This window comes from Oryctolagus cuniculus, chromosome 4 (assembly GCF_051225735.1).
Source record: "Oryctolagus cuniculus isolate XC-2025 breed Fujian yellow rabbit chromosome 4, ASM5122573v1, whole genome shotgun sequence".
NCBI classification, from domain to species: domain Eukaryota; kingdom Metazoa; phylum Chordata; class Mammalia; order Lagomorpha; family Leporidae; genus Oryctolagus; species Oryctolagus cuniculus.
In genome coordinates, this window is record NC_142870.1 from 99097451 (window position 1) to 99109899 (window position 12449).

At 44.7% G+C, this 12449-nt stretch overlaps 1 protein-coding gene across 1 annotated transcript; it reads right to left on the bottom strand.

Annotated features, from left to right (window-relative positions):
* Positions 1-2160: 2160 nt before the first annotated feature.
* On the bottom strand, positions 2161-2841 carry LOC149127060 (syncytin-2-like). Its single transcript, XM_089331393.1, has one exon. It carries the CDS (start codon positions 2839-2841, stop codon positions 2161-2163), a length of 681 nt encoding a protein of 226 aa, XP_089187519.1.
* Positions 2842-12449: the final 9608 nt, after the last annotated feature.

The following is a 12449-nucleotide window of genomic DNA, read 5'->3' on the forward strand; positions in this document are numbered from 1 at the left end:
CATCTTTTTTTCTAGTTTAGGAATTAAGGTGATGCTGGCATCTTAGAAAGAGTTTGGAAAGATTCATTCCTTCTCAGTTTGAATAGTTTGAGAAGGATTGGAATTAATTCTTCTTTAAAAGTCTTGCAGTATTCAGCAATGAAGCTATCTGTTCTTAGGCTTTTCGTTGTTGGGAGGGTTGCTATTAATGATTCAGTCTCTGTATTGATTATTGGTCTCTTTGGTAGATTGTATGTTTCCAGGAATCTATCCATTTCATCATATTTGATATTTGTTGGTTTTAGTCATTTTTGGCAATTTCGGATGATTCTTTTTGTTTATGAGGTATCTAATGCAGCATCTCTTTTTTCATCTCTGATTTTATTAATATTAGACTCTCCCCTCCCACCATTTATTGGTTAGTTGTACAAATAGTGTGTCAATTTTATTTATAAAAGGAGTCCTTCATTTCTCTGATCTTTTTATCTTTTTTACCTTCTATTTTATTTATTTCCTCTCTAATTTTGATATCTCTTTCTACTAATTTTGGGTTTGGTTTGTTATGGTTTTTCTAGGTCTTTGAGATCCATTGATAGCTCATTTATTTGAAGCCTTTCCAATTTCTTGATGTAGGCTCTAATTTCTGTAAACTTCCCTCTAACACTAGTTTTACTGTATTTCTTAAGTTTTGATATGTAGTTTTTCCATCTTCATTCATTTCCAGGAATTTTTTGATTTGTCTTTTGATTTACTTGTGATCACTGTTCATTCAGGAGCATGTTGTTCAGCTTCCACGTGTTTGCATATTTTTAGAGAGTCTTAAATTGTTAATTTCCAGCTTCATTACATTGTGTTCAGTAAGATACATGGTGTGATTTCATTTTATTTGAGTTTGCTAAGACTTACTTTATGTACTAACATATGACCTATGCAAGAGAAAGCTCCATGCACTGATGAAAAGAATGTGTATTCTTCAATTATGAGGTGAAATGTTCTGAGATATCAGTTAGGTCCATTTGATCCATATTGTAGTTAGCTCTGTTGTTTCTTTGCTAATTTTCTGTCGAGTTGACATGTTCATTGAGGAAAGTGTGGTTTTGAAGTCCCCATTACTATTGTATTGGAGTCTGTGTCTCCCTTTATATCTATTAACATTTGTTTTAAAGTGCCAGGTGCCCTGGCATTGGGTACATATACATTTATTATAGTCACATCTTCCTGTTTAATTTGTCTCTTAATCATTACATAATGCTACTCTTTGTCTCTTTTAGCAGTTTTTGTGTTAAAGCCTGTTTTTTCTGGTATCAGGATGGCTACACCTACTCATTTTTGGTTTCCATTAGCATGGAATATCTTTTTCTATCACTTCAGTTTCAGTCTGCATGTATATTTGTTGGTGATTATGTTTCTTGTAGGCAGCAAATATATGGGTCTTCTTATTTAATCCATTCAGCCTGTCTGTATCTTTTTAAAAAATATTTGCTTATTTATTTGAAAGTCAGAGTTACACAGAGAGAGAGAGGGGAGTCAGAGAGAGAAAGAGGTCTTCTGTCCCGTCCCACGGGACAGCAACTGGGGCCGAGCACCTAGAAGGAGAAATGAAAGGGACAGGAGACACAAAGATGGCAGCAAGACAGGTGCCGATCAAGCTGTGACTTTATTTTTCAACCACACACTTATATATCATCGAGGCAGGGTATCGAGAGGGGGAAGGAGGGGGGGGCTTATCTTGTAGCTGCAATGCTAGTGCAAGTAGGGGAAAGGTTACAAGGCCTTAAGGCACAAGGTCACACAAGGTTGCGTTATCAGTACTATCAGGTCTGGCCTGTCCAGCCCTGTCTCTCAACTAAGAGGTCACATGCTGCGTGGTCCCCGACATATCCCCCTTTCTTATCAATTAAACAGAAATGGCTACCGGTTAGGCCAAGCATGATGAGCGAGCAGTGCCTGTCTTAGGAATCGACCCGGGGCTCCATCACCTCTTACCCGTCATTGGATATCCTTGCCAGTCCCCAAGGACTCCTGTCTTAGGTGGGTGAGGTTCCGGGAAGGTGCCCGTCATTGGCTTACTGCTCATTATATTGATAGGCCTGGGGCCCTTCCTGGGCTCCCAACTGGGGCAGCGGCAGACCGAAGGGGAGAGTCAGTTGTTGGAGGGACTGTGACCTCACTGGCCAGACTTCACCGGCCAGAGAGAGAGATAACGTTTTCCATGGGATCTTCCATGGCCAGACTTTGGTAATGTATTTGAATTGGTCTGGCTGCTAAATTATCTACTTGTTGTCTGATGAAGGTCATCAGCCTATTGAGGAGACAAGGACCTATAGATAGCACAACAAGCAACCCAACAATGGGGCCTAAAAGCGGCAGCAAATAGGGAAGCAGTCCATTCCATCCCGTCCAAAGGGGATTTTCAGCCATGGCACGTCGACGACGCTCCAGATCTTCTTGAAGTGTCTTGATTTTATCACGAACAATGCCGGACTTGTTAGCATAAAAACAGCATTTTTCCTGTAAAGCCAAGCAAATACCTCCCCGTTCAGCAGTAAGCAAGTCTAAGCCTCTACGATTTTGTAGAACCACTTCCGCTAGGGAATCAATTTGATCTTGAAGGTCCTGAATGGTGGTGGATAGGGTCTGCACATCATTAATAAGTTGTTGGGACAATTCTCTATATTTGTGGACCGCGATTCCTAGTCCTGTGGATCCTGTAACCACAGCTGAGGAAATTCCCAATGTGGCTAATAAAGGAATAAATTGAATAGCTCGTTTTTGTCTCCCTGCAATATAATCAAGAGAGGGGATAGGAACAGGGGTATCTCCATTGATAATCTCTATATCAGGAAAAAGTATAGCATGCATGCAATTACCGGTCCAATTTGTTGGTAAAATGGTATAAGCAAAATTATCCCTACATACAAAAACGGTGGAATTAGGGGCATAAAGAGGGCAGTTTACTGTTACATTATTTGTACAGAAAGGAGCAAGGCCTACATCGATATCAAAGGGATTGTTGTTGGGAGGTTTATAAAGGCAAGTGATATTTTCCGTTGGGACAGGAAGAACAGGAAAGGGCTGCATAGGGGGGTGGCCCAAGAAACTATTGAACTCAAGGGTATTATTAAGCGGTAGAAAAATGGCAAGAGGAAGGGGGGGTCCCTGGCGTAAACAGAGCCAGCAGTCTCTTGCAAGGTTTGGGGCAGAAAGATTAAGCAGTTTATGGGTGTTGGTAAGGATATCGATGGTATTGACATCCAAGTCTTTATTTCCTCTGGAATGAACTTTAGCCAGGGGGTGGTATTGGAGGGAAGGGTAAAGGTTTTCAAATACGGTTTGAGTACCTTTTGTGTTTTTAATTTAGTAAGGGTATCCTGAGGGCCTCCACCATCAGACACTCCCACAGGGGCTATAGGGTACCAGCAGGCTACTTGTCCCTTAGTGGGGCAGGAGGGGGAGCTGAAGTGTGAAGAGGATAACTCTCCTCCGAACGTTCCCTCATAATCTCCTGACATAACAGCAAACAATAAACGCTGATTTCCCTTGTTACAGGTTTGATACTGTGTATAACAGGAGGAGTGCACGGAGTAATGGATAGTTTTATTGCACTCTGATGGGCACTGATCCCCAGTGCGGTAAGAGTCTAGCTTAGGTTTGGGAACACAGAACCATCGGGAACCCGGGATGGTCAGATAAGCAGTTTTATCTCCGCAGTCTTGTGTAAAATGCGGCTTTTGAGCACGGCCACGGGTTCGGGTTCGTGGGAAGGATACTATTATGCCCCCTGAGCAGGTACAAGGGTGATGCTGTTGAAGGTGTTTTTGAATGCCCTGAGGGTTGTCAAGCCCTGCAAAGACTGGTGGAGCCCAATGGATGGTGTAGATTGCCATCATCAGGAGAGCAAGGCTGAGGGCCATTGTATTAGGGCCCTTTGGAGGGGTTAATCAGTGAGCCCTCAGGAAATGTAGCAGGGGAGGAGAGAATAGAGAGAAGATAAGATACTCAAATAGCAACAATGACAACAATTCCAGCAATAATAAGGAGTCCTGTAATGAGTCCCAGTAGCGTCCAGCCGGGTCTTTTCATTCCTGTGGGTATAAAGAAAAGGCGTTCTCAGGGCCAAGTACAGGCTCTGGAACAACATCATTATTTGTAGGAATTGGTGGATTAACTTGTTTAATTAATCTTTCAGGTAGCCATCTTGGTGCCGATTGTTTTTGGTCCAGGATGCAGGCTGAGCCACGTCCCCAAATGAGTACTGGATCTGGGCCGTGCCAGCTACTGGTGAGGGGGTCTCGCCACATTACCATAGGCGGAGCCGTATCAGGGGAAGGGTGCCAATGACGGTCCGCAGCTGAATGATTCTTATTATCCAAGGTCAGGAAGTTTAGCACAAAGAGCGCGTGATTCAATCGGTCGCGGGGAGAGGCAAAAGACAAGGAAGTGGCTTCAAGCCGAGTGAGCCAAGTTTTTAGTGTTTGATGGGCTCTTTCAATGATTCCCTGTCCCTGTGGATTGTAGGGAATTCCTGTAATGTGGTTAATATGGAGCGCCTCACAAAATTGTTTAAACTTAGTGCTGACATAAGCAGGACCATTGTCTGTCTTAATCTTAACAGGTTTTCCCAGTACAGAAAGAGCTGTGATAAGGTGCGAGATAACATCCTTAGCAGCTTCTCCTGTGTGGGGGGAGGCAAAGACAAAGCCACTATAGGTGTCTATAGAGACATGGAGATACTTTAGTTTGCCAAATTTTGGGAAGTGTGTGACATCCATTTGCCACAGTTGATTAGGGAGAAGACCACGCGGATTGACTCCCAAATGCGGTACAGGTTGGCTTATAATGCATGAGGGGCATTTTTTGACTATTTCACGAGCCTGTTCTCGTGAAATTTTACAAAACAAACGGAGAGATTGAGCATTTAAGTGATGCAACCTATGCAAGTTTTGAGCTTCCTGCACTGATCCCACAATTATGGGGAAGGTAAGCCTTGTAGCAGCATCTGTCTGGGCATTACCTTCTGAGAGTGACCCTGGTAGGCTTGTGTGTGCCCTAATATGTCCCAAATAAAAGGGCTGTTGTCTTTCTCGTATTAGCTTTTGAATTTGTATAAACAAGGGCATAGCGTTGGAAGTTGTTTTAAGAAAAGGAGAAGTCTCAAGCAACGGAATGGAGTGAACTACATATGCACTATCGGTATAAATATTTACAGCCTGACTGGAAAACTGTGTAAAGACTTGAAGTATGGCATACAGCTCAACCAACTGGGCCGACTGATAAGATGTTTTAAAAACGTGGGAACGGTTATCTGCCACGAAGGCAGCCATTCCATTGGAGGACCCATCTGTAAACACCGTAACAGCCTTTGGAATGGGGTTACTTTTTGTATTTTTTGGGAAAATAAAGGAATAGGATTGGGCAAACTGTAACACGGGGTCATCAGGGAGGTGATTGTCAATGACTCCCATAAATCCTGACATGGCTATTCCCCAATCATCAGAAGTTTGAAGAAGGAACTGGGTCTGTTCTTGGGTATATGGCACTACTACAACATCGGGGTCTTTTCCAAAATATTGGCGGGAAAGGAAACGAGCCTTGATGATTATTGAAGCAACCTGAGACAAATATACTGCAATTACCTTAGATGAGGAAATGGGGAGATGAACCCAGAAAAGAGGTTGACCCTTTTTATTGGGCATGAGGGATTTTTGCCAAAAAACTCCAGTGGGCGTATGTGGTGTGGCTAAAACTACAAAAAGCAGGGGGAGAGTATAAGAAATCTGTGAAACAAACTGTTGGCTGATGGCTTGCGCTACTTGGTTTAATGCATCTCCCGCAGCAGGGGTGAGCTCGCGGGGGGAAGAGGGATCTGGGTCTCCTCGCAGAATGTCATTGAGGGGCAAAAGGACATTATTAGATATTTTTAAATAGGGCCTGAGCCATTGAATATCTCCTAGAAGTTTTTGAAAATCATTAAGGGTATGGAGGCAATCCAAGCGGAACTGGATGCGGGGCACAAAAACCAAATCCTGTTGTAATTTTAAACCTAAATAGGTAAAGGGGTCTTGTAACTGGACCTTATCAGGAGCAATTTGTAAACCAAGGGTAAGAAAGGCTTTAGAAAGTGCTGTAAAGCAATCTTGTAGGTCTGACTTGTTTTGAGCTGCCAGTAAAATGTCATCCATATAATGTAGAATATAAATGTGCGGCCAGTGTAAACGAACCGGGTCCACTGCCTGTGCTACAAACTTTTGACAAAGGGTGGGGCTATTGGCCATTCCCTGGGGCAAGACTTTCCAATGAAATCTTTGCATCGGTCCCTGGAAATTAACACGGGGGAGGCTAAAGGCAAAATAAGGACGGTCATCAGGGTGTAGAGGAATAGTGAAAAAGCAGTCTTTGAGATCTATAATTATTTTGTAATAACCATTTGGGATGGCCACGGGGGTTGGGATGCCAGGTTGGAGGGCACCCATGGGTGCCATGACCTTATTAACGGCGCGCAAATCCTGTAAAAGGCGCCATTTACCAGATTTTTTGTTTATGACAAAAATGGGCGTATTCCAGGGAGAATTGGAAGGCTCTAGGTGTCCAGCCGCGAGCTGCTCCTGTACAAGCGCTGTAGCGGCATTTAGCTTTTCTTGAGTAAGCGGCCACTGATCCACCCAAACAGGAGTTTGAGTATTCCATGTGATTTTATCTGCATAGGGTACAGGAAGGCCAGTGGCCGTTTACTAAAAATCCGAATATCCGAGCCCATGTCTATCTGTTTTAGAGGGGGCTGTAATAGGTTGAGTTATGCCCTGTCTCATTTTTCCAAGTCCTGTGCCAGGCACATAATCCATGCGCAGCATTTGTTGTGTGACCACAGCATTAGGGCTGCACAGGATAACTTCCATTTGGGAGAGAATGTCACGTCCCCACAGGTTAACAGGAAGGCCTGGTAATACAAAAGGAGTCACAGTGCCCTGATTGCCTTCCTTATCTTTCCAGCGTAATACCCTTGAGCTGACTTGGGGGTTATTGGACTGGCCTATACCTCGCAAATCGGTGAGAGATGTGGTCAGCGGCCAATGGGCGGGCCAATGATCTTGAGATATGACCGTGGCATCTGCCCCTGTATCCAAAATGCCCTTGAAATCCTTTCCTTCAATAGTAAGGGTTAACACAGGCCTATTTTTTGTAATTGGCTGGACCCAATAAGCATCCGAGGAGCCCAAAGGGGTAATGCCTCGGGGCCTGAAAGAAATTGAGGATGTACTTCCAGTAATTAAAGGCAGAAGAACCAGTTGTGCTAGACGGGTGTCCTGTGGAACGGCAGCTACTCCACTGATAGCAGCTGCTAGGATTTTTATTTCCCCGGTAAAGTCACTGTCAATAATACCGGGAAAAACTTGAATGCCTTTAAGGGTGGCTGATGCTCGGCCAAGAATAAAAGCACAGGTACCCGAAGGCAAGGGGCCCCACACCCCTGTAGGGATAATTTGTGGGCCCTGGGTGGAATCTAATATTGTATCGGAGGCGGCACAGAGGTCAAGTCCTGCACTACCTGGGGTTGCTCGTTGGAGAGAAGCAATTGTTGAGGTATTTGCTGAGCCTGAGGCTGGGAAGGGACAAACCGTACTGCCCCAGGGTTTGTCCTTTGAGAAACTGGGGCCAGGGGCTGGCCCCTCTGGGAGTTTCCCGGCACACTAGGAGGGAGGGGTTGGCCTGAAGAATTAGTCTTTGACCTGCATTCATTTGCCCAGTGATAACCCCTATGACATCGGGGGCATGGGGTGGAGGGGAGCGGCCTACCTGGAGGAGATGGAGCCGCGCCTTGGGCCATGGGCCTGTTTGATAAGGCAGTTGGACATTCGCGGGCAAAATGTCCAGGCTGTTTACAGGCGTAGCAAGTGGAGGTCCCCTTGGAGGGATTTTGGGTCAGTTTGAGTGCGGCCCCAATTGCCAAGCCCATGGCATGGGCCGATCCCACACCAGCGCAGAGCCTCACATAGTCTGAAAGATCACCCTTATGTTTATGAGGCCGAAGAATATCTTTACAAGCTGGGTTGGCATTTTCAAAGGCGAGGTGTGTAACAAATGCACTTCCATTTTCTCCTGGGCCAACTAGTCTCTCAGCTACAACATTAAGGCGCGAGACAAAATCACTATAAGGCTCGTTGGGCCCCTGCTGAATCTTAGCCAAAGAGGTAGTGACTGCTCCCCTTTGAGGAAGCTTTCTCCAAGCCCCTAGTCCGGCAGTTTTAATTTGCGCCAGAAGTCCAGCAGGGAACTGGGCTTGTGAATTGTTGGAATTATACGGGGCATCTCCCAAAAGTTTTTTGAGGGTCCAATTTTTAGATGAAGCTTTAGCAAAATTTTGTTGGGCTATTTCTTTACAAATTTGAACATAATCAGCCCTCCACAGGACATAGTCACCTCCGCTGAGAGCAGCTCTGGCGAGGAAGTCCCAATCATTAGGTGTAAGCCACCGGGCACTCTGGCTTTCCAATAAGGCCTGAGTATATGGGGCAGTGGGACCATACTGGGTGCAAGCAGTTTTAAGTTTTTCAATAAATCTGAGACTAAGTTTTTTATAGGGTGGCGGCTGTCCATTACCAGGTCCTTGATTGGGGACCTGATCTTCCTCCTCCGACCCAGGTTCCTCACTATCTTCCTCAGAGTGGTGGGGCGAATTCTCTTCAGCCTCATTTTCCCCATCAGCGGCAGGCTCAGAATGACCTCCGGCTTGCCTCCTGGTTACAGGGAAAGCTAGAAGGGGTTGGGTTTTGGACCTGACTTTACCTTGTTTAGGTTTTGGAAGGGGCTGCTCTAAGGCAAGGTGGCGGAGCTCCTCGTCAAGGGATTTTATTTCCTTAAGGAGCTGGATGTGCTCTCGTCTCTGTTGAAGTGACTGTCGCAAGGCCGACACGTCACAGGAGGATTAAAGTCATAGAGAGCCGGGGCACAAATGGGAAGGTGCGGGTGAGTATTGTATGGCGGGGGATTTTTAACATTTTGGGGCCAATTGGAATTATGATAGTGCACGACCTCTTCCTCTGGGGCAGCTTCCTCATCTGAATCTAATTTGTCTCGGATGGCAGGATATAGTCGGCTTGCTTCGTTGGTAGGGGCTAAAGTGGGCTCTTTAATTTTATTGTTGGGGTCATCATCAGTGGAGGGTATATCTAGAATGACAGATGGGCATTTAGATGCAGGTCGGGAGGATTGCTGTAACGTCTCCTCACCATCCCTTACTAGGGCATCAATAATCTTATCTAGGTGACGGGTTTTTAGAATGTCATTAATCAGGTTCCAATATGAAAAAATCGTAATAGGCACTTTTGCAGGGCCAAAGGTCTCATGAAAATCCTTTAAACAACTTCCAACTCTTTCCCACTTGATCTCGTCAATTGTTCCTTCCTTGGGGAACCAGGGACACAATCTTTCTACATACTCAAAAAATGCCTTTAGATCCTTATTTTTAACCCGAACTCCTCGTGTCTTGAGGGCCTCCCTGAGACCCGAAATGAACATTTCCCGTGATGATAATGCCTGTCCCATGGCTGTCACTTACTTTGCGCTGTCTTCACTCCGCAGCGTCGACCGATGCTGATGATCTCGGGTGGGCAGTTCCGAGCCGGTCACACAATCACTTGGATCCAAGTTTTCCTCCTGGAAGGCGGCGTTCCTCCAATCTTACAGGCACTCGAACCCCAAGGGCCGCACTGGAGCCCCACGTTGGGCGCCAGTTGTCCCGTCCCGCGGGACAGCAACTGGGGCCGAGCACCTAGAAGGAGAAATGAAAGGGACAGGAGACACAAAGATGGCAGCAAGACAGGTGCCGATCAAGCTGCGACTTTATTTTTCAACCACACACTTATATATCATCGAGGCAGGGTATAGGGAGGGGGAAGGAGGGGGGGCTTATCTTGTAGCTGCAATGCTAGTGCAAGTAGGGGAAAGGTTACAAGGCCTTAAGGCACAAGGTCACACAAGGTTGCGTTATCAGTACTATCAGGTCTGGCCTGTCCAGCCCTGTCTCTCAACTAAGAGATCACATGCTGCGTGGTCCCCGACAGTCTTCCATCTGATGGTTCACTCCCCAGTTGGCCACAATGGCTGGAGCTGCACTGATCCAAAGCCAGGAAAGAGGAGCTTCTTCTGGGTCTCCCACTTGAGTGCAGGGGCCCTAGGACTTGGGCCGTCTTCTATTGCTTTCCCAGGCCATATCAGAGAGCTGGATTGGAAGTGGTCTCGAACTGGCACCTATATGGGATGCCAGCACTTCAAGCTGTACTGGCCCTCTGTCTGTATCTTTTAATTGGAGAAACTAAGCTGTTTACATTCAATGTTACTATTGATAAGTAACAACTTAGCCCTGTCATTTCCCCATAAATATTCCTTTTGTTTGCTTTGGATTTTCTTTGTACTTTTACTAAGAGATTTTCGGCCTTCAGATTGTTTCATAATGATGACTATCTTTCTGTTTCTGTATGTAGCACATCTTTCAGTATAATTTGTAAGACTTATTGAATAGTGAAAAATTCTTGTTTGTTTATTATGGGAGGTCTTTATTTACCATTCATTCATAAATGAGAACTTTTCGTTACAGTATTCTGAATTGAGAGGTTTTTTTTTCTTTTAAGACTGAACTTTGTCTCTCCATTTTTTCCTAGCCTGTAGGGTTTATGATGAGAAATCATCTGTGATTCAAATTGGATATCTTCTGAAAGTATTCTGGCATTTCTCCAGTTCACATTTTAGAATCATTCCTTTATGATTACTGTTGAAAGTTGGACTACAAAGTGTCATGGTGAAGATCTTTTCTTGTCATGCCTGTTAGGAGTTTCATGTGCTTCCTGTACTTGGAAGCTCCTTTTTTTCTTCAAATTAGGGTTGTTTTCTGTTATTATTTCACTGAATAGTCCTTAACCCATTCTGTATTTTCATACCTTTAAGAACTCCCAAGACCTGTATGTTGGGTCATTTGATAGTATCCCACAAATTTTGAATATTGTTTTTAATTTTTCTAATTATATCCTTTTTTGGCGTGACAATTTCCAAAGATTTGTCTTTTAGCTTGGATATTCTTTCTTCTCCCTCACCACATATGTTTCTTAATGCTTTGCACTGTATGTTTCATTCGATATATTGAATTCTTCATTTCTAGTATTTCAGTTAGATTTCTTTTCCAAATCTCAATCTCATGGTAAAACTTTTGAATTCCTTCTCAGGGATTTCACCAATCTCTTCATCTTCAAATTCTGATATTTATTTGTTGTTGTGTTTTTTTTTTTTTGTGGGAGTCATGTTTTCTTCTTTATTCTTGTTTCTTGAATTTTTGCATTTATTTTTAGGTATTTGTGTAAATACTTGTTGGTTTTCTCCTCAAATGGATTGTCTTTGTTCTATTCTTCGATGGCTTAGTTGAGTATCTGCTGTTTCAGTGAATACCCAAACGCATATGCTGGATATTGGCAAGGAGCTCTGGTCAGTGCTCCAGTGTAGAATGAGTATGTAGGATGACACCCAAGTTGGGCATGGTAGATCTCTGTTGTCACCAGGCAGAGGATATGATCACACCTGTTGGCATAAATTCAACTTCACCTCCTCTCTTCCAAGGTGATCAATGTCAGTGGTTAGCCCCAGTGGGTACAACTCCCATCCATGCTTACACATGAATTTCATAAAATTCTGTGTGGTCCTCTGTGTGAGCAAAGAACCCTTTGCAATGACTCACTCCAGGCCTCAACGGATCTCTGAGCCTCTGATACCAGACACATTAATTGCCCAGAGACCCAGCTACACCCCACACCCTTTTTTGCAGTCACAGAATTGCCACAGTCACAGCATACAAGGCTTCTACCATTATGGGGTACAGAAGAGCCACTTATCCACAGAGCTTTCCCCTTCCATGGAGAGAGCAGAGTTATTGCCAGATATGGCTGCCTGTGGGTACTCCACCTTGGCAGTTTGAGCCCCAGAGCCTGTGATTTTTTGAGAAGATGGGGGCACCAATTGGTGCCTAGCCCCCTCTCAACACTCCCAGACAAACTTAACATCAGTGAGGAATGCAGCATTTTCCCTCTGACAAAATCCCCTGGTTACAGATGCATACAAGTGCAGCCCCAGCTTTTACTGGGGATCAAAACCAATTGTCAGACACCCTAATGGGGGGATGAGGAAAGAGATGTGCTTTTCTTTTGCTGGATTAGATGGGTACCTTGTCTTCTGCTAGGGCACCAGGCCTGACTCATATACAGAGTGGTCTGCAAGGCTCTCCTTCAGGCAATATCACCAGGGGCATGGGCTGCCACAGTCTACTGTCATCTTACTCTCCAAAGCTGGCATCTCCATCAGCTCCTGGCTGTGTTGGTCATGTGCGGTGTCTGTGCTTGTTGCTATACATTTCAGCTTCTACACTGCTCCAAGGTGTCCCCCGTCCTTCTGTAGAATTTCCACTGCAAACTTCTTTCCACCTCTCCCTT

Excerpts from the sequence above, each read along its gene's own strand:
- LOC149127060 (XM_089331393.1), bottom strand. The coding sequence starts at position 2,841 with ATGCATGCTATACTTTTTCCTGATATAGAGATTATCAATGGAGATACC.